Here is a 19,227-nt window from a genome sequence, read left to right on the forward strand (position 1 = left end):
CTAACTGCATTAGTATAGGGAGAGGGATGAGTCTTCGGAAGGAAGGAGAGAGTGTAAGTAAAAAATTTTGAATTCAAATCCTCTCGCGTACATTATTAAAAAAAAAAAAGAGAGAGTTTAATATGCATTATTATAAAATAACTTTCTTCAAAAATGGTGCGACTTTACAAGCTGGATGATTTGTGAGGAATAATTTGTGTTAAAGCTCGTAGCTTGTTCAGCAAAGCAAGAGGGGAAAAGTTCACAAAACGACAGAAAAAAAAAAATGAAAGAGAGGTATATATATATACAGCAGCTATTTTGTTTCCAAGTTTCTGAAGGCAGTACAATTTGTCCTTTATCATGTGGAGCAATGGAAGAGGTAAAGATTCGCGGGCATTCATGTTTTCTCAACAAAAAAAGAAGTAGAGCCGCAATGTTAAATCCGTCATAATTATTGTCAAAAAAATATATATAAATCCGTCATAATTACGTCTATTCCCTTCTCCTCTCCTCTGTGCCGTTCTTCTTTAACAAATGATATGAGATGATGGCCAGCAGATATGATTTTTTTTTTCTTTTTCCTTCCTCCCGCGGCGCGGAAGCGAGAGATCTTACATTCACGAGGACAACCTATTTATAATTCCTTCCATCTTAACTCATCCATGATTTGGACGAGGAAATTAATTTATGAATTTTTCCAAACGCATCCACTCAAAAGAGATAAAGAACTATTTAGAATGGAAAAATTCCTGACCATAAATATAAAACTCTGAAAGATTCTACTAAATGAAGAGCCAAAAAAAAAATAAAAAGGAAAATAAAAATAAAAGCAATACAGAAGAAGGAAAGAAAAGGCAGTAAACACTTACAGCTGGCACATGGCCTATCCCATGCATTATAGAAGTACACTATTGGCGGTCTCAGGACCACCAAATTGTTGCCACAAAAGCTTTATACACGTGAATTATATAGTATCATTTTGTCTTTAGCATAAAAAAAAAAAACTAACAACGAAAATAAAAAGAGTTTCTAGTAGTAGTAGTACAGTCCTGCATATCATTTTGGTTTCTAGTCCTCCAGCGTAGTGTGGCTGCGGTGGCCTCTTTTTCACAATCTGATTTTTATCTTTCTTTGGTCAGAATTCAGATTCAGATGGTATTTGGTGTGCACTCCGGAACTTCATTTCTCAACTGTCCTTAAATGCTCCGTGCATGGTCACTTGTCTATCTATCTTTGCATGGGTCGCAGGCAACAAAAGCATTTACGCGAAAACAACACAAGAAAGGGGCCAGCAGCATAAGTGTGACTCGTCGCCCATACAAATCACTTCCCACTCTCAACTTTGTTTGTACCGTAGAATATGGCTACTGCTGCCAGCCTACCATCAAAGCTAGCAAACGTTTGGCCCAATCACACTTGTGTGTGAATGTCAGCATCCATCCAGGGTGTGTTTGGATCAGGAAGATTTGAAATAAAATAATTTACTTCACAAATTTCAATCATCTTTTTATCTCACATACATCACATCACAAAAAGTGCTACAATAATTATTTTAAATAAACTCCTATCCAAATAAATCATCACAAAAACTCCTATCCAAAAAAGTGGCGTTTCAAAAACATACAAATGATATATATATATATATATATATATACTACTGACAATAATATTTTTCTACTGACAAATGATATATATATGATATATATATATACTATCAGCGTTGAATAAATGAACACACATGCCATAAATTCAAAATAATTTCTATTTTTTAATTAATCATACACTACTGACAATGTATATACTATCAGCGTTGAATAAATGAACGCACATGTCATAAACTCAAAATAATTTCTATTTCAAAACATATATATTTGCATTTCAAAATGATTTTCTCGTACAACACATTCTTTCTTTCGAGCAATAAAATGTTAGACTATAAAAGAAATTATTCTTTAAGAGTGCAAATATCACTTGACGAGCTTGCTTGTTGTCAACATTGTACCGTCAAATAAACATATTATTGTTGTAATAAGCACAAAATTACGCTGGGGATGGATTCCGTCGGAATAGGAAAATGATCAAAACGATGGCTGCATATCATGAAAGCAACTTATGATTGAATAACAGAGCACTAATTACTAGTAGTACTTTTCAAGAAAGTTGAACTTGACAAATCCTTTTTGACGAACGTAAACATAATTTTTTGAATATATATAATATGAGAGGAGTAAATGGAATTTACCAAGCACAAACCAGACCAGGGGCTCGCTTTTAGCAACACACTGGTTTGATCAGAGCCGTCACAAAGATGAGATTACTGGACTAGTAGTCTAGTTCTGGACTAGTAGTAGAGTATTTATTACTCTCAAATGAATCTGGATCAATCGGCGATGGTCCAAGTCATATCGTTCTCAAAGATCCAGTGGCAAACCTCGATCTTACCAGGACCCGAACCCAGAGCAATGAAGGCTCCGTGACCGGGGCTCCAGGTTGACGTGTCCACGTGACAGATGGCAACTCCGTGGTTGATTTTGTCCTTGGTCTTTGGGTCAAGTATATCCGCTTCGTAAACCCGAACTTTAGGAACTGAATGGCAGTAATAGAGCAAGTACGGGAACAGACTCTGATGACAGGACACTGATTTTGTGACTTTTCCACCGTTGATTCCCTTGACACTCCCGATCAAGATGTTTCCACCTGAGCCTTGGGTGTTCTCAGTGGTCCGAACGCCGACGTTTCGACCCAGAACTGAAGTTGCAAAGTCGATCATGTCCTCCCCCGACCCGACGCACCGCTTGGTCTCCCCGGGGCTCGACGCTCTCTCGCATTCGCCCAGCGAATCCGCCATCAGCCCCGCCATCTTGGAATCATCCGCTGCATGGAAGATTTTCTTCAATTCCCCGATCTTGCTGGTGGAAAAGGGTAGTTTCGACAGGAGCACCCGGGGCAAAAACGACCTTTTAGGCATTTTATCCTTGATATCGGGCATTGGCATCACAGTTCCAGTCCGCAACATCTTCTCCCTGAAAAACTTCCCGGGCTCAACCCACCTGTTATTTACCCTTTTCCCACTAGCACCCGCCTTCTCTGCGGCCAAACTGGCTGTGGAGCTGCTGCTGCTGGTGTCATTCCTGTAACTCGCAAAAGTGACGCCACTTTTAGCGTACTCCTTGAACGTGTTATTCACACCATATATTTTGAAGCCAACGGTCAGGCTCGAGGCATCCCTGCCATAGCTGGTGAATCTATCGGATCCTTCGTTGAAAGATTGACCGTAGTTGACGAAATTGGCCGTGGCCGCATTGGACCCCTTTGCATAAGATTGGAAGGAGTCATCTCCCACGTTGGACTGATCCCGATAATTGGTAAAAGTTTCAGTAGCAGCATTTCCTCCGGGGCCATAATTATTGAAATTGTTTTCCGGGACATTCCCGTTGGACCCATAAGAGGAGAATTTATCGGTGGCAGCATTCGCGGTTTCACCGTAATTTTTAAAGTTGGAGCCGACGACGTTAGAGTTATTGCCGTAGCTGGTGAAATCGTTCTCCGCTCCATTACCATTTTTGCCGTAGCTGGTGAAACCTTCGTCCCCGGCATTGGCATTGGTTGCGTACCCCTTGAAGCCCTGCTTCCGGCCATTGGAGCTGTCCGAATACGAGGTGAATTTGAGGCCTGGGACGTTGGAATTGTCGTTGTAGTTCTTGAAGTCGCCGGTCCCGCCGGTGGCGGCGGTGCCGTAAGTGGTGAAGCTCTGGTCGACAACGTTGGCGTCGAGGGCGTAATTGGTGAACTTGTCGTCGTGGCCGACGGAGTCACGGCTGTATCGGCGGAAGGCGTCGACGGGGATATTTTCACCGTTGGTGTAGTTTTTGAATGAGTCAACACCTCCGGCACGGTTGGTGCCGTAATTGGTGAAATTCCGGAAGCTGTACGAGGCGAAATTCACGTCCCCGGTGTGCTTTTCGAGGCTGGGGGACAAGTCGGGGAAGCAAATGAGATTGGCTTTGGAGCAAAACGCGGGGAGTTGGGCGGGCAAGGAGTTTTGATCGGCGAGTTTTGAAAAGGTCGCCAATTGCACGGCGTCCAATGGCGAGGCCTTGTTGAGAAAAAACCACGGCTTTGGCAAGTCATTGGACACTTGCTTTTTCCAGTAACGAATCAACGAGGCCTTCGCCGTGAATGGGCTATCTCCGGCCAACCTCCGCCCGGATTTCCCTGCTCCGGCAATCCCCACCTGCATTATCACGCCGATTAATATGGCATATCAGTTATGTGGGCTCTACAGATTGATTAGTAATAATGTACATTGTCCACGCGTGCAAATTCAGAGAACAGAGGAAATACATGGATACAAATTCGAGATAAATAGAAAAAGAATTGTACTCCTACTAAAAAAGATTAAGGTTAGATGATGTACAGACTTACACTGAAGGATGGAGCAATGGACAAGAAGAGGAGGCAGAGGAGGAGGGAGGGAGGAGCAGTAGCGGGCTTGAGCATTTTTGATTGCTTTAAAGGTGGCAACAGAGGAAGGAAGGGGTGGGTAGAATGTTATGGTTTTGGATTGGAGGCAGAGCTTTTATACTGCAAAATTTTTGAGGCACGGAACTGAACAGCGAAGGATGGACTGCGGTGGTGGGGGCTTTAAATAGCAGGGTTATGAATTATGATATGTTTTTAAGGGAGGGAAGGTAACAAAAATCAAAAGAGGAGACTTGTGGCAGAATTTGCTTTGCTCCTTTTGCTTTATGGAAATTCGAAATGTTTTGTTAAGTTTTTAATTAAGGCTAGTGGTTTGGTTTAAGGAACTAATCTATGCTTTCGCTTTCTAAATTCATATTATATGCCTTCGCGTTATGACGACGCGGTTAGATCGAGTTTTTCGCAACAGAATATTTTTACTACCTTTTACTAGTACTATAAGATTTGGCAAGTGATTCACAGAATTCAGAAACTTTTGCTTTCTATTTTCAGCGTTGTTAGTCTTTTATTCCTCTGAGCTTAGCAGACAATTTCAATACTAATATACCCTCTCGGTGTCAGAACTGTTGACGTGGTTTCTACTTTTCAGTCAAACAGGAGGCTTTTGCAAAAAACAAAACATATTACGATGATTTATTCACTAACTTTTGATTAGTTACTGAAAGTAATAAAAATCACCAGGCAAAGCTCTGATGATGGATGGATCCTATGTGAGTAAAGTTTAGACATCAAAATTTGAAAAAGTCGTGAGTTAGATATCTCAAATTTCATTGGAAGAAAAGTCATTCGCAGTCTAAAATGTATGTAGGTTTGGAGCAAGTGTATCGCACAAGTAAATGGCTGCTGTTCTATATTTTCTTTCTTATTTACACATAACTAATGTAGCAAATACTTGCATGATTGAATGGGGGGCCACTTTTACTCTTTTTTTTTTTTGCGATAAGGATGAATAAATTATAAGTTAATCTACGATACACAAACTATATGCTTTTCATCATTGCTCGTTTCATTACTACTAGTAATCTTTTTAATTGAGTTCAGACAGTAAATTGTCTTGTTAACGCACGAACAACTTCAAGACGTCACTTGAGAGCCACAAACCAAAGAAATGAAATCTTATAGCGTTTGCTCACAAACTGCAAACGGGGGCGTCGTTGCTAGGTTTGTTACAGATTTAGCAACACAAAGTACGAGCGTGCAAAATCAAAAAATTTCGATTTATCGATCAAATTCGAATTTGATTCGGAATTTTAGAAATTAGTAATTCGAAATTCCGCATTGAAATCGAAATTTTCGATTTCAAATTATGCGAATTTGGTTCGAATTCGGTATTGGAGTTTTTGAAATCGGAAATAGAAATAGAAATTTTCGATTTCAATTTCGTCTTATAATATATATATTGTTATATATAGTAATATTTTTTTATAATATATGTAATATAAAATTTATATTACATAACAATACATCTAATAAAAAGCAAAAAAAGGGAAAAAGGTTTCCGAATTCGGTGAATTTGGAATTGAATTCGAATTCCGAACTAGTGACTTTGAAATCGAATTCGGTCGGTAATTCTATTGTCAAATTTTCGAAAAATTTCGAATTCAAATTCGTTGCACACTCCTAACACGAAGGATTATCACTTGTGCAGGCCTTCCTTGTGCTCAAACTTCAAAGCGTGGGAGAGTGAGTTGGAGTGGCTTGTTAATTTGGGATTGAGATGAGAAAAAAGGTGGTTATATTAGTTAGTCATGGTCGGGTTCTTTTTTTCCTTTTTTCAACCAAATCGGGGAGATAAAAAGCTGAATGATCCTGGTAACGAGACCATTCTGCCCCTAACAATAACCATTACTTTTTTAGTTAATTATGATAAAGATTTTTAGGTCGACTTCGAAACTCTTCTATTTTCCTTACGGTAGCATTTTTGCTTCAATTTTAAAACTTTTTTATTTTCTCTACGTAGAGTTAGGAGTCATCCCTTAAGCCAAAAAAAAAAAAAAGGTGGGGCCTAAAGTTGAGAGGAGTCACAGTTGAGGTGAAAATTGTTGGTGACTCAAAGAAGCCGCGTTAGATCGCAGATGGCAGCAGAGGTTGCTTGGCAGCGTTTTCCATCGACATATATATATACACACACACACACACAACAATCCTAACGCGTTTAGTTTCTAATGTTTTTTTGTTTTATGCAGCGAATTGTTTCTCAAACTTTATGTGATCCACTCATGAAGTTTGAGTCACACTCCCTCAAGTCCACTCACCAGTACTGCACTGCTCCTATTCTTCCCAACCATTTGCATTATATGCATCATATACATTTAATGGTGATAAATTTGGTGTTGTACATCTAGGCCAGGGACAAAAACCCGTGACAATGCCAAAATCTATAATTTATTCTCGGGGGAGCAGACCTATCTTCTTCTCCTTCTTCTTCTTCTTATTCTCTCTCTCTCTCTCTCTCTCTCTCTACTTGCTTGTTCAATTGTTCCCATACTTTTTTTTTTTTTGGCTTACAAACCAAGCCAGCATTTTTACAACCTGCAACTATCAATTCAGACGAGCAGTCTATAAATGAGGATATGTTCTTCTCAGTACTTTAATTAATAACTCTTTTTGTTTATCTACTTCCAGCTATGGAACTAACAGGGGATTAATGGATTTAAGTTTGGAAGAATATATTCTAGTTGTTAACTCGACCCAAAAAGCGAGAAAGAACTCCCACTTTCTCCACCCTAAAGGAGAGAAACAGAAAGGAAGAGTGATATGATAGTGAAGTGATAAGAAATGTTTTCAACATACTGTTTCATCACGGAATGCAAAAGATTCTGTGTGGTGAGATATAATCCTGCTTATGGTTGGATTTATGGATAATATTTGGATCCTGAAATATTTTTTTACTGTCATCGCAGGGCTATTCAAGTTTTCCAGTTCTGCTGCAACTTTTTTCTCGTGGCCCGACTTAAATTTGGTGAACTGAAAACTTTGGTTGACAAAGAAATCAGCCATCGAGTCTCGACTCCGTTCTGGTTTTGCCGCAGTGAATGGCAAGAACGATCACTAAACTATCTAAAATAGCAAGATTTGATCATTGAACCCTTTTTTTTTTTTTTTTTGGCCGTAAAGATCATTCAACTCCTTAAAACGGGTATTTTGGGTCACTCTTTGCTAAGCCGACCGGAAATGATTTACAATTTAGGACATTTTTACCTCTGAAAACCTAGAATACCAGGTTAAATGTGCTTCATTTTGATTGGTTTACTGGTTAAATTAGTCAACATGATCCAAAAGATCGATTTTAAAGGGTTAAGTGGCCTTTTTGGCCAAAGAAAAAGTTTAGTGACCTGACTATAACATTTTAAATAGTTTAGTGATTATTCCAATTTTGCACCAAAAAAAAAAAAAAATTTTTGGAGACCTTAATTGACGTTCAATGTCCTCAAAGAAGCATTAATATTCTCAGTGGAAAACGGCACGTAAGTAGCACTGATCATCACAAAAATCATTCATCTCGAAAGGAAAGATTTAAGAATTCCTAGTCTACATCTCCAATTTTTGAAACCATGCTCTTTCTCTCTTGAATCGCATCAAGGGTATTAGCTAACAACGATCAATCCCCTGCTTTGTTGACTCAATTAAGTGAAACTTATACATATGAATAATCGTTACCTCGCAAGATATCTTTTCTTCTTTGCTAATTAGCAAAACAAAATAATGTTTTATCTCTTAGCCACGTTCATAAGAAAGAAATCCCGAGTTGTTTTCATGTGCAAGTCATTGACTTTCTCAACCAAAAGACAAACTTGTGGCTATGTTCAACTATGTGTACTATTCTCTACGAAGCAATTTGAACACTCATAATTTGATTAGGAGAAGCAAAATTATTAGTGGATCATTTCCCCGGTTTTGCACTCTGTTTGGTAATTTTCTTCGATCTTACATACGGCTACTAGCATGCGAAAGGGGCTATTTGAGATCTTACGCCATAAAAATTGTAGTATACTCCTATTTCAATTATATCCACATATCCAAGGCTGCAGCGTCATAATCGTTCAGAGCTGGATGGTTATCTGATACAACAACATGCATTCATGGCATTATCCACATTTTAACAAACCATTGTCCCTTAACTTAAATTATTGTATATCATCCTGAAGCAGCAGAAATTAAAAACAAGCTCAAATTCATCGGGAGGTAATCAAACAATCGGTATCTGGGAAGGTCTTAGCATTAATGTTGCTGCCTGCCTGCTATTATTTTCTGAGGTCAAATCATCACACTCGTACACCAATTGGCTATACGGCTGGGCGGGCTAGGTTTGTTGCGTCTTATTTTGATGTTTTGCGTATGTCGTAGAAGCATGCAAGAGAAGAAGCACGGTTGGAGGCAAGATTAGGCTGATCAAAACGTTTTTTGATTCAAGCAAACAGTTAGTTACTCAAAGAGCTTCTTGCCCTTTGTCAACCCCGAATTGCTCGAGAGAGAGAAAAAGCTAAGAAAGATTTATTCACAATACCAAACTTTTATTTTGCTGGTTGACATATTTTAAATGTACTCACCACGTGGCCAATTTACAAAATGTATCTTCTTGGTATTTAGATTAATTTTCTACATACTAACAATGAGAGCATATATAGTACTCTTTCAAGTTTAGATGCATAATAATTGATCTAAATTTAAATTTGAAATTCAAGTTTTACGCATATGTTAATATAACTCTGACGTGATAGTGTATACATTATCAATAATGTATCCAAGATTTATCCTCATTTTTTAATCCACGCAACAAATACGACCAGTGAAGTATCTCATCCTTACTTCTAGCTAGCAATCTTTTAGAGACAACAATAACATATGTTTGCATGAAAAGTTTGCTGCTGAGCAATTGCACGAAAATGGAGGCTGCTTTGAACATGGAAGCCAGGTGACATGTTTTAGAGAGATGCGAAGATTAGAGATAATTGTTGAGTTAATTGAAATTGTCAGACCTCTTTTAATGTCTTTTTTCTGCGGAAGTACAAATGGTTAGGTGGGAATAAATTACCCCTAATCTAGTCGGCTCTGAAGCATCTGGTGGCTTAGAAAATAGTGTGATACCATTGAGTTCACATCAGGCATCCATAGATTCTTCTTTCATATGGTAATTCAAATTAGTTGAACACTCCTAACTTGGACAATTATGTGCTTCCAAGTTCGCTGATAAAGCCAGCAATGTTCCAATTGCTCCTCATATTTGCTTTCCAAAATTATGGTTCCTGATTGCTTTCGTACATCCTATTATATTCACCTAGTCCACTGTACCTCTGAGCCTTGATTAATTCCCATATGCTTCAACCATTTCCTAGCAGGCATTCACATGCTTTACATGCAGTTTTTGTCCACTGCAAAGGTTCGGTTCAGACAAAGATAATACAGAAGCATCTCGCCCTTGAAAATCTTAACCTCTCAAGTTGTGAACAACGAATCTTTTTTATTAAAGAAGTTCGCCATTTCTTTTTGGCCCATCAGAAAAGAGTTAACTATTTTGGAATCACTTAATCCAGAAGAAACTTCTAAAAAAGATGGTCCCTTTTAGCTTTGAAGATGAACCAATACTTTACTTCAGTTTATTAGGGGGATTTTTCCAAAATACTACTGTGAATGGTCCCTTCAGCCGTGCTTATCATCATGAGCATCCATCCTCTCGTACAAAGCTAGCCATTTCATCTTGATCCATCCGACAGTGCGTAGATTTTTCAACAGGTCCTTTGCTTGCTCGGTGCACATGGGACTATTCAATGTCACTACTGCTATTCGATTCAATTAGCAAAGATGGTGTTGAACCACTACTCTGTAGTCTGTACATGTAGGGCTTTCCATCAATGTAAATTCTGCATTTCGACCATCATCCTATTATCCCAGCACTGATAACGTACGATGTATTTGTGATATGTACCAATCTAATCTAGGGAAAGGCACAAAATTGAGTTGGAATCCAAGAATCTAAAATGTTTACAAGTAACTAAATCTTGCCATGCTATTTTCAGAGGTTTTCTTGGTAAATGGTAGGTAGACCTCACTGGTGCTGCACATTTTCCAGATACACGTGATATTAACACATGTAATTAGGTAGTGCCATATCAGAAAAGATACAATTCTGCAACCTCGGATACCAAATACTTTTCGCTATTACAACCGTTTTCTTGGTCCGACTAAGGATACATCATTCGATTGAAGAACTGCCTTTCAAATTTGGTACCTCGCCTTCATGCTTAGAGGCTGAGAGAAAAGTATATTGGCGTGCACGAAGTCTAGGACAAGGAAAATGTGGCCGTGCACAAGGGGCAAATTTCCTAGTGATAAATAAAATCAGTGAAACTGCAATCAGGTTTCAATCAACTCACTTAAGAAACAAAGCGGATTATGTCCTGAAACAGGGTCACCGAACTCTTGGTGTAGATACTAATGAATTGTTTCGAGGAATTGGATTAGTAGTTCTTAACATGAAGGATTGATGCGGGCATCATTAAGCGCTTCATCTGCATGCTTTAGGAACCTGTATTTGGACATTGCAGGTAAGGAATTTATGACAGCCTAAACGAACAAGTTTACAATTTCGCCTATGAATTTTTTGGGGTTGGTAGCCTCAAAATTAGCAAATGCGACATTGAATCTTCTGCAGACAATCCTCAGACGGAAATAAAAGCCGGTAATTCGCGTACGATCTAGTTGTGGCATCTACTGACGGACAACCACTCTCTGTGATCATCATTGATTGCTTTCGGGTAAAGTGAAAATCTATGATGATAAATCTCTCCAAATTCTTCCCGTCAAGAAGGTATGAATCTAAAAAATGGGTGTGTTTGATTGGACGACAGAATTTTCAATTGTGTTCTAGGAAGTAGAGATGGGGATTCTGTTTTTCTTACGCATTACATGGCATCATATGTACTACGTATTTATATACTCCTACCGCAAAACAACGTTTAGGACCGCATTAACAAGAGTTGAGTTGGCCCGTATGATCTGAACTGATTTGACCTCTTCATTGGTGCAGTTTGGTCCTAGACAACTGCAGCAGCTACTGTGTTGTACATCTTCCCGCCTAGTCTCCACATTTAATCTCTGTCGTTTCATCTGTCAAAACTTCCCCTTAATAGCTACTCTCATCTTCAGCCACTCCCGGCCCCATCCCTCTTTGAGGCCTCCCCCCTCCCCTCAAACTGATATCAACCAGAAAAAAACCCCAATTCCCAGATGTACCATCTGAAAACACATTAAAACGTCACCAGCTTATTTTATTGAATGGATATAGGTTGTTGAGTTTGACCTTGAAATCGCCATTGATCATGATGTATTCTGAGCATTACAATCCTGTATTATCAAATCTTCGTACAAGCTCTATGGCATCATTTCTTTACTAAATTTAAGGTAACAATCATTTTCTGTTTCCTTTATCGTTTTTATCGATCAGACCCTAAAACAAAAGGTATCAACAAGCTTATTGTAGATTTTGACTTCAAAGTTCAAATTAAGCCAGCCCAAGATCAAGAGATTGAGATTCTTGTCACGCAAGAAGATGCTTCTTGTTTGGCTTCTAAATAACTGAATAACATTTGTTATCCCCCCCAAACCAAGGAACAACTACAGCTAGCTGCGACTGCAACTCCACATGGTGCAAGTGGCAATGCTTAAACCTGACAGAGATTCACCAAACTAATTTTTAAACATTATAAACAATTAATAGCCATTGTAGGACAGCCTACATGTTTGTTTTTTTTCTTTTTTGTCTGATTGTAATTTTTGCCCGACATTCATTTCATACTATAGTAAAATACATGAGGATTATGTGCCAAGAAGAAGTATATGTGCTGCATTTACTCTTGTTTAGTTAGTTGGCCTTATTTTATGAAACTCGGAGGATAATATTAAACAAAAATCTGCAGATGCAAGTCAATCTAGGTATGTGTCTCATGACAATCCATGAATTGTGTGTCATAATATCGTACTAGGAGATTGATTCTCTAAAACTAAAAGGGATCGTTTTTATCAGTTGCTTAATGTTTTTTTTTTCTTGATTCGTAGCGGAAACTGATGAAAACTACGCAGTCCTGAAGTTTTGGTCCATTTAGATAATCTGGTTAAGAGAATCTACTATAAAACACATAGCCACAATTAAGATTCCATCCTCGAAGATGTTGCTGTTGGCTTCTGAATCCGGCATGTTCATCGCACATCCATCTTTTCCGTAAAGGACAAAATCATTACAGCTTCAACTTGGCTTAAATATTGTTCATAGCAGTTGGCTCCCACATCATATCATATATTTTTTGGCTCGCAGATTATTTTCCAACTCAGTGGCTATGAGGTGTCCCTCAGGACCCAACATGACAAAGAAGGGAGAGAGCAGACGAGGAAGATCCATAAACATAACAGAAGTGCTAATAAATGTGTCTCACACACAGAACAATTAATGATTACTTGGTTCAACCCTTATATTTCAAATTATTGTTGTGTTGTTCCCAAGCACTGTATGTTGTAGTAGTAAACATTTTTAGGCACGATGGCCTTGAAAGTTTACAAGGTTTATGCTCAAGTAATTTGACTCTATGCGAAAGCCAGTTCAGCAGGAAAAGTAGCATGATCCGGACTAATCACTTACAACAAAGACCGACCAAAAACAAAAACAAAAAAACACACATAATTTCTCTTCAAGAATCTTCGCGCTCCGCTGATTGATGTGATCTTTTTGCCTAAACAACGAGATGAAAATTGACCAGGACAAGTGAGGTAAGCTTAGAGCAGTACAACAAGGTTGGTCATATTTCAGAGTCGGATTGCCATAAAAATGAAACCAGATAACATGCAATCGCTGGTTCGCCTTTTTCAGCATTTTATACAGTTGCTCTTCCAGAGTAGTAGCACATGGTTGTCGATAATACCTCCCAACCCACAAAATATTCGCAGTCCATGATTTTTGCTCAAGAGAAGAACACAAACTTCAAATAGTAGCTAGTACATCATTCTTAGGGTTGTCAAAAACGTGCCATCTATGCATCTTTTAAAGCGTCTTCTGCTTTTGCCTTTTATTTGGGCAAGAATACACAGGATTGGGGGATGAGCATAATAATTCTTTGATCAAAAGTAGCACCTCATGGGTTCGTTTAATAAATTTCGCACAAGCATCGATCCAGTCTAAACAAGAAAACGAAAAGCCCATCAGGGCGGAAGATTGTGTACCCCTTTACGATAATTTCAAATCATTTCGACACCGGATGTTATTCTTTGTGGGATCCAACATGAAAGCACCAGGACTGGAGCATATGGCTTTTCTCATGCAATTAGCACAAAAAAAAAGAAAAGAAGACTTGATAACTGATGGTGGCAAGTGCAATTATTCAGGCAGCAGGTACGTGTATTATTGAATAAAACTTGGACCCCAAACATTTTTTCTGAAAAATCATTATCACTGACGCTGAACTGTTCATTATCATGCCTTTGAATTTTCTTTTTCCATGGGGCGTGCTTGTTTCCTTTATCATGATGATAAAAATTTGTAAAAAGAAACAAGGAGAGAAGTGGAATAATACTCGAGTCACTCGACAGCAGAGTTGATGATCCGCACCACATACCATAACATACCCTAAGAGGGAGGCGGGGAACTTGAAACAATCTAATCAAAATCTTATTAATGAGCAGCAGCTTGATTCACGGCCATTTTCTTAGATGTCGAGTCCGATAGCTGGCCTAAAAGGTCCACAAATACTCACTGGAATATGAGTAAACAAAGTCAAGAAACGTACTGAACAATGTGATCTCTCATATCATGAGACATAACTCAAAGTTCAAAATCATTCAGACAGGAACACTAATTTTCTATCCAAATCGTTCGAACAAATTAAAAGAAGAAGAAGAAGAATTAGTGAGGATTAAACATATTAGAACCTATATGATGTTGCTCTTGCATTTGCATGACGTAACCGTGTCCAAATTTTGCTGCAATCTGTTTTAGTATCCCTCCCGTTTATTAACTTATCCACGTTTGTCAATGGAGAATATATAAAGTTTTAGATTCTGACGTTGCTTTTAACTTTTTTTTTTTTTTTTTTTTTACTTTCCTTCCTTCATGCATACTTTTTCAGTGCTTTCGCTTTTTATTTATTAGCATGAAAAGTAAAAAGCAGTGGTCCGTTTATTTCAATGGCATACGGAATTAGGGGAGCCAGACACTTACTCTCCAACAAAGAATTGCAAAATTAATTAATCAGAGGTTTAGATACGGACTAAGGATGCTTTTCCTAACAATCTAATTAATTTCGCCAATAACACTTATCAAAAGCGTCGGTTGGGACTTTGCCCTTTCGTTTTCTTAGTTACCAATTTCTCACGATGTTCAATCCCAAAAAACCTCTTTTTCTCAATAAATACACTATCCAGACTCGTATTCACTCACTCTCCAACTGATTAAGAATTGCAAAAGTAATTATCGAAGGCGTCGGTAGGGACTAAGGATGCATTTCCTAACAATTAATTTTGCCAATAACAATTACTCCGTCAAAAAAAAAATGTTTTACTAAATAAATATAATCCAAAGAAAACCTGTTTTTTTTTTTTTGTAAATAAATAAAATCCATACTCATATTCACTCTCCAACTAAGAGTTGAGTTGCAACAGTAGTTACCAAAGGTGTCGTTAGGGCCGTGGATGCATATGTCCTAGCAATTAAATTAATTTTGCCTATCACAATTATATTCGTTTTGGCAATCGTCATGATGATGTCTATTATTCTTTTCGAAGTGTCCCTTTTGTCTTTATTGCTCATCTGGCTTGGAGGGACTTCAAGACGGATTTGCCACTACCATGTCCCCGGAATGTCCGGGAGTTAAATGGGTAGTGGGCCTCAGTTTACACAATACACGGTGGGCCTTTATTAAAGGAAACCCGATCCGCACCCCGCGCCCTCTCGCTTCATCAAGCTGTACTCTAATGTCAGACTTATATTACCATAGAAATTTACGGTCAATAACTAACAATATATTTTCAGCTTGGATTTGCATATCAAAAAGTTTGGGACTCGTTTGGCTGATGGACTTGGGGTCGTGACCTAGTAATAGCCTCACACCCTTAGGCTGAACCAGTTTGCCCACAATCCCTTTTCAATTTCCTCCCCCAAAGGATTGGGCTTGAAACCCAATAGATCCTCTGACATGACCAGTGATGTATGCTGCCAACTTCATCCTCCTTGGCCCAAATTCTGGCCACCCCCCTCGCAGAAAATCCCATATTCTTATCAGATGGATTCCTCCAATCCTCCATTGGTTCAAGCTCAATTCAGACGGCTCAGCCTTAGGAAACCCAGGTCCAGCGGGAGCTGGAGGTGTTATCAGAGACGCCTCCGGATGTTGGATTAAAGGATACTGCAGAAACTTAAGTTCTACAAACTGCAGAAACTTAAGTTCTACAAACAGCATGCTGGCGGAATGTTGGGGTATCCGAGATGGACTAGAAATAGCCCTTTCCTTAAAAATTTCTCAACTTGAAGTTGAAGTTGACTGCGAAGCTATTATTACTTTGTTAACAGCTGTTGCCAATCCTAATCACCTTTTGAACTCTATCATTTCGGATTGCAGATCCCTCCTTTCGCAGCTGCGGCATGTTAAAATATCCCACATTTACCGGGAGGCAAATAGATGCGCGGACGCACTCGCAAGAATGGGAGGCAGATTACAATCCAACTTTGTAACTTTTGCTAATTGTCCTCAAGAACATGACGAGTGATGTATGCTGCCAACTTCATCCTCCTTTATCCTGGCAGAAATGTAACGAGCACAATTTGAATGATCTAAGGCTAAAGACTAAACCCGCAAACAAACCCAATAACGGCCATATAAAACCTAAACCTATCAGACATTTTCCAAACCTAAGACTCAAATAAAGGCCCTACCGTTGATCTTTTCTAATTACAACTCAACCTCCAATTACCATTATTCTCTCCTGCAATATCTGACCCTATAAATGGTATTTCAGGTCATTCATATCAACTGGAGCATGAAAGGAAATTAACCAAGGAAAAGAAAAGAAAGGAAGCACACGGCTAAGCAATAAATTTATAGTAAGAGGTTAGCAAGACCCAAATTTTGACACATTGGTCATAACACAAGCAAATAGTTACCAGAAAGGAAGCTCATAAAAGCAAGTTCTTACAGGCTAACTACAGGATTACCAATATACCCAAGTTCCATCGAGCAGCATGCTCAGCTGAAGAAGAAAGCTTGCTTGGATACAACCAATACTTTCCTTAATACTGATGCAGCATGGTAGTATATATGCTACTACCATTTTTGCTCTTCTATTGCACAAGAGCCTTTCCCATGCTGGAATTTACTCTTCGACAACATTCACTAGCTCAAACTCGATCAGAGAGATGTTATTGTCTTCTTTAACAGAAAAATCGGCAGGTTCAGTGACTTCAACCCTTCCCCACTTGTCCACCGCAAGCCTCAGTGATCCCTTGAACATGTCGATTTTTGCATTTCTCAGGATAACGGTGGTACCCTCCTTCATCAAATCAACTATTGTACAATACACATCTTGTCAGTTAATTCATCAATAATCAATTTGATGAATACAAAACTTCAGCAGTTTCTAGGTGGAAGGGACAAAAGAAAGGAAGCAATTCAAGTAATCCAGTTGTCATGTCTTCTACGATCCAGTCATTCCTACAGGCATACTATAAAGGCAATAACCTAACAGAAGAGAAAACAAGTAATACACTTGTATTCTGTGCAGTTGTTTGCTACATACTAATATTCAACAATTCAAGTGATTCCTGCAGTGCTACTTGTAAAGGTAATCAGCTAGTGCTGCATAGATCCCTCCCCGTCGTACTTTTAACTTCCCGGAAAGCAGATTACAGACATGTCTGCTTCAATGCCCACCAATAAATAAATCACACTTGAAGTGGATAAAATTGTTATGAATTCCAGGCCAAGTAGAGGTTGAAATCTAATTAAGAACACTTTCATCAGCATATGCTGATATACCCAATAAAAGTAATCAATCTAAGAAGCGATATAAAGGATCTCAGACCATCTGGCGGGTGAACACAGTTAAATCAGACATATAGGTGACAAAGTTAAAATCATGCTAACGTGCCACAAAATCTGCAATACAAAACTTTTCCCCCCCTCCAAAGAGTAAAAACCCCAACCCACGTCACAGAATGCCAGTGTATTTCTTCCGGTATAATTGACACACCACTACTCCAGCCTCTCTCACATTCACTAGTAAAAGCTCGAAGAGCGCATGTCATAAATGGAAGAACAGTCTCTTTTAAAAGGACCTTCTGATGAGAATTACCAAATTGGAACCAGAGAAAGTAAACAACATCACCATTGGATTTCAGTACGTAAATAAGAATTCGTGAACAACAAAATGACCCTTTTGGAAAACAGAAGATTGGAGGCATTTTTTAAATTCTGATCCAGATATTTCTTTTACTTCTTCATCAGTTAGACCGCAAGCATAATCATGCCACACTACGTCTTACAATGTTCTGGTTTTCCTTAAACTTCATTAAAGAATCCTCACGTAAATAGTGAAGATGGATAAGTGACAGTGACCCAAAAAATAAATAGGATAATGGATAAGATAATTACTGCTAAGCAGTTTAAAATCCCTAGTTAATTGCTTGCCTCTTCATAAGGAACTTATTAATGACAACAGCAAGCTGACAAAAAATATCCTGCTACCAATCATTTCGGTGCAACATAATCCTTTTTACCTGTCAATCCATCAAATACGCAAGTCTTGTGCTCCACATGTACCATAAACTGCCTATACATCCCCCGACAAAAGTTTCCTATAAAGGTAAAGATATGTGCCAATTTCCCACCAAACACACCAACTTACGTCTCAAAGTTCCTTTCTTGTCTTCACCAAGATCTCAGTACCTTCTTGAATAGAACATTTCGTGCCATTATTATTCTTTCTGTTCAGTACAAGTTTTATTGAAAACACTAATCACCACTTAACCACAGCTCTTTCTTCCTTTGTTACTCTCGTTTCACCAACATGCAAATGGTCAACAACTATTCAAATAGAACCACCCGTACAATAAAAACAATAGCACGCATGCATGATGGTTACCCTAAAATAATAATGGGAACAGCAATACGTGCAAAACTCAAGTAATCAAGATATAGAAAGACGAATGTTGCAAAACTCAAGTAATCAAAATATAGGAAGATGAATGTTGAACCTTGATCATTCCGAGCAGTGAAGATAATCATTCCAGTCTCATCACCAACCAAGCATTCAGCAAGCCGCATTTGGCGCGCCTGAGCACCCCTCTGAACTATCAACTTTGAATTTACAACCTTTACAGTCAGATTAAGCCCATTTGCCATTGGGCGGAGCTGCTCAACCTTAGTAAAAACTGGTTGCTTTTTCTTTTGTTCAGCCATCCCTATCAATGGAAAAGATAAAGAATGAAAACATTGGACTCAGCTTACGAACAAAAATTACAACTTTAACACATATCCCCCTGCAATTCATCTAATAAATAACCATACAATAATTAACAGACGCAACCAAATTTAAAATCATAAGAAATCAATGAAAACAGAAACCATGCAATGAGAGGAAAAGATCAAAAACAAAAACAAACAGATAAGGCATAAATCGCAGAAACAAATCCGATTTTCTGAAATTACCGGAAAAGCTTTTGGGAGTGGAAAATTAATCCCAAATCTAAAAAGTAGGAATAAAAAGAAACAATTTTGATCGTGGTAC

General features: G+C 38.5%; 2 protein-coding genes across 2 annotated transcripts; both read right to left on the bottom strand.

The window, feature by feature from the left end:
- Positions 1-2,082: 2,082 nt before the first annotated feature.
- On the bottom strand, positions 2,083-4,606 carry LOC113753550 (polygalacturonase-1 non-catalytic subunit beta-like). Its single transcript, XM_027297729.1, has 2 exons — positions 4,408-4,606; positions 2,083-4,216 (listed from the first exon to the last, which is right to left on the bottom strand). The coding sequence occupies exons 1-2, from the start codon at positions 4,480-4,482 to the stop codon at positions 2,363-2,365; spliced, it is 1,929 nt and encodes a 642-aa protein (XP_027153530.1). The 5' UTR covers positions 4,483-4,606; the 3' UTR covers positions 2,083-2,362.
- An 11,901-nt stretch (positions 4,607-16,507) lies between these two features.
- Positions 16,508-18,899, bottom strand: LOC113751699 (uncharacterized protein At4g28440-like). Its single transcript, XM_027295804.1, has 2 exons — positions 18,695-18,899; positions 16,508-17,006 (listed from the first exon to the last, which is right to left on the bottom strand). Exons 1-2 carry the CDS (start codon positions 18,897-18,899, stop codon positions 16,816-16,818), a joined length of 396 nt encoding a protein of 131 aa, XP_027151605.1. The 3' UTR covers positions 16,508-16,815.
- Between the last annotated feature and the right edge of the window lie 328 nt (positions 18,900-19,227).

This window comes from Coffea eugenioides, chromosome 11 (assembly GCF_003713205.1).
Source record: "Coffea eugenioides isolate CCC68of chromosome 11, Ceug_1.0, whole genome shotgun sequence".
Lineage (NCBI taxonomy): Eukaryota > Viridiplantae > Streptophyta > Magnoliopsida > Gentianales > Rubiaceae > Coffea > Coffea eugenioides.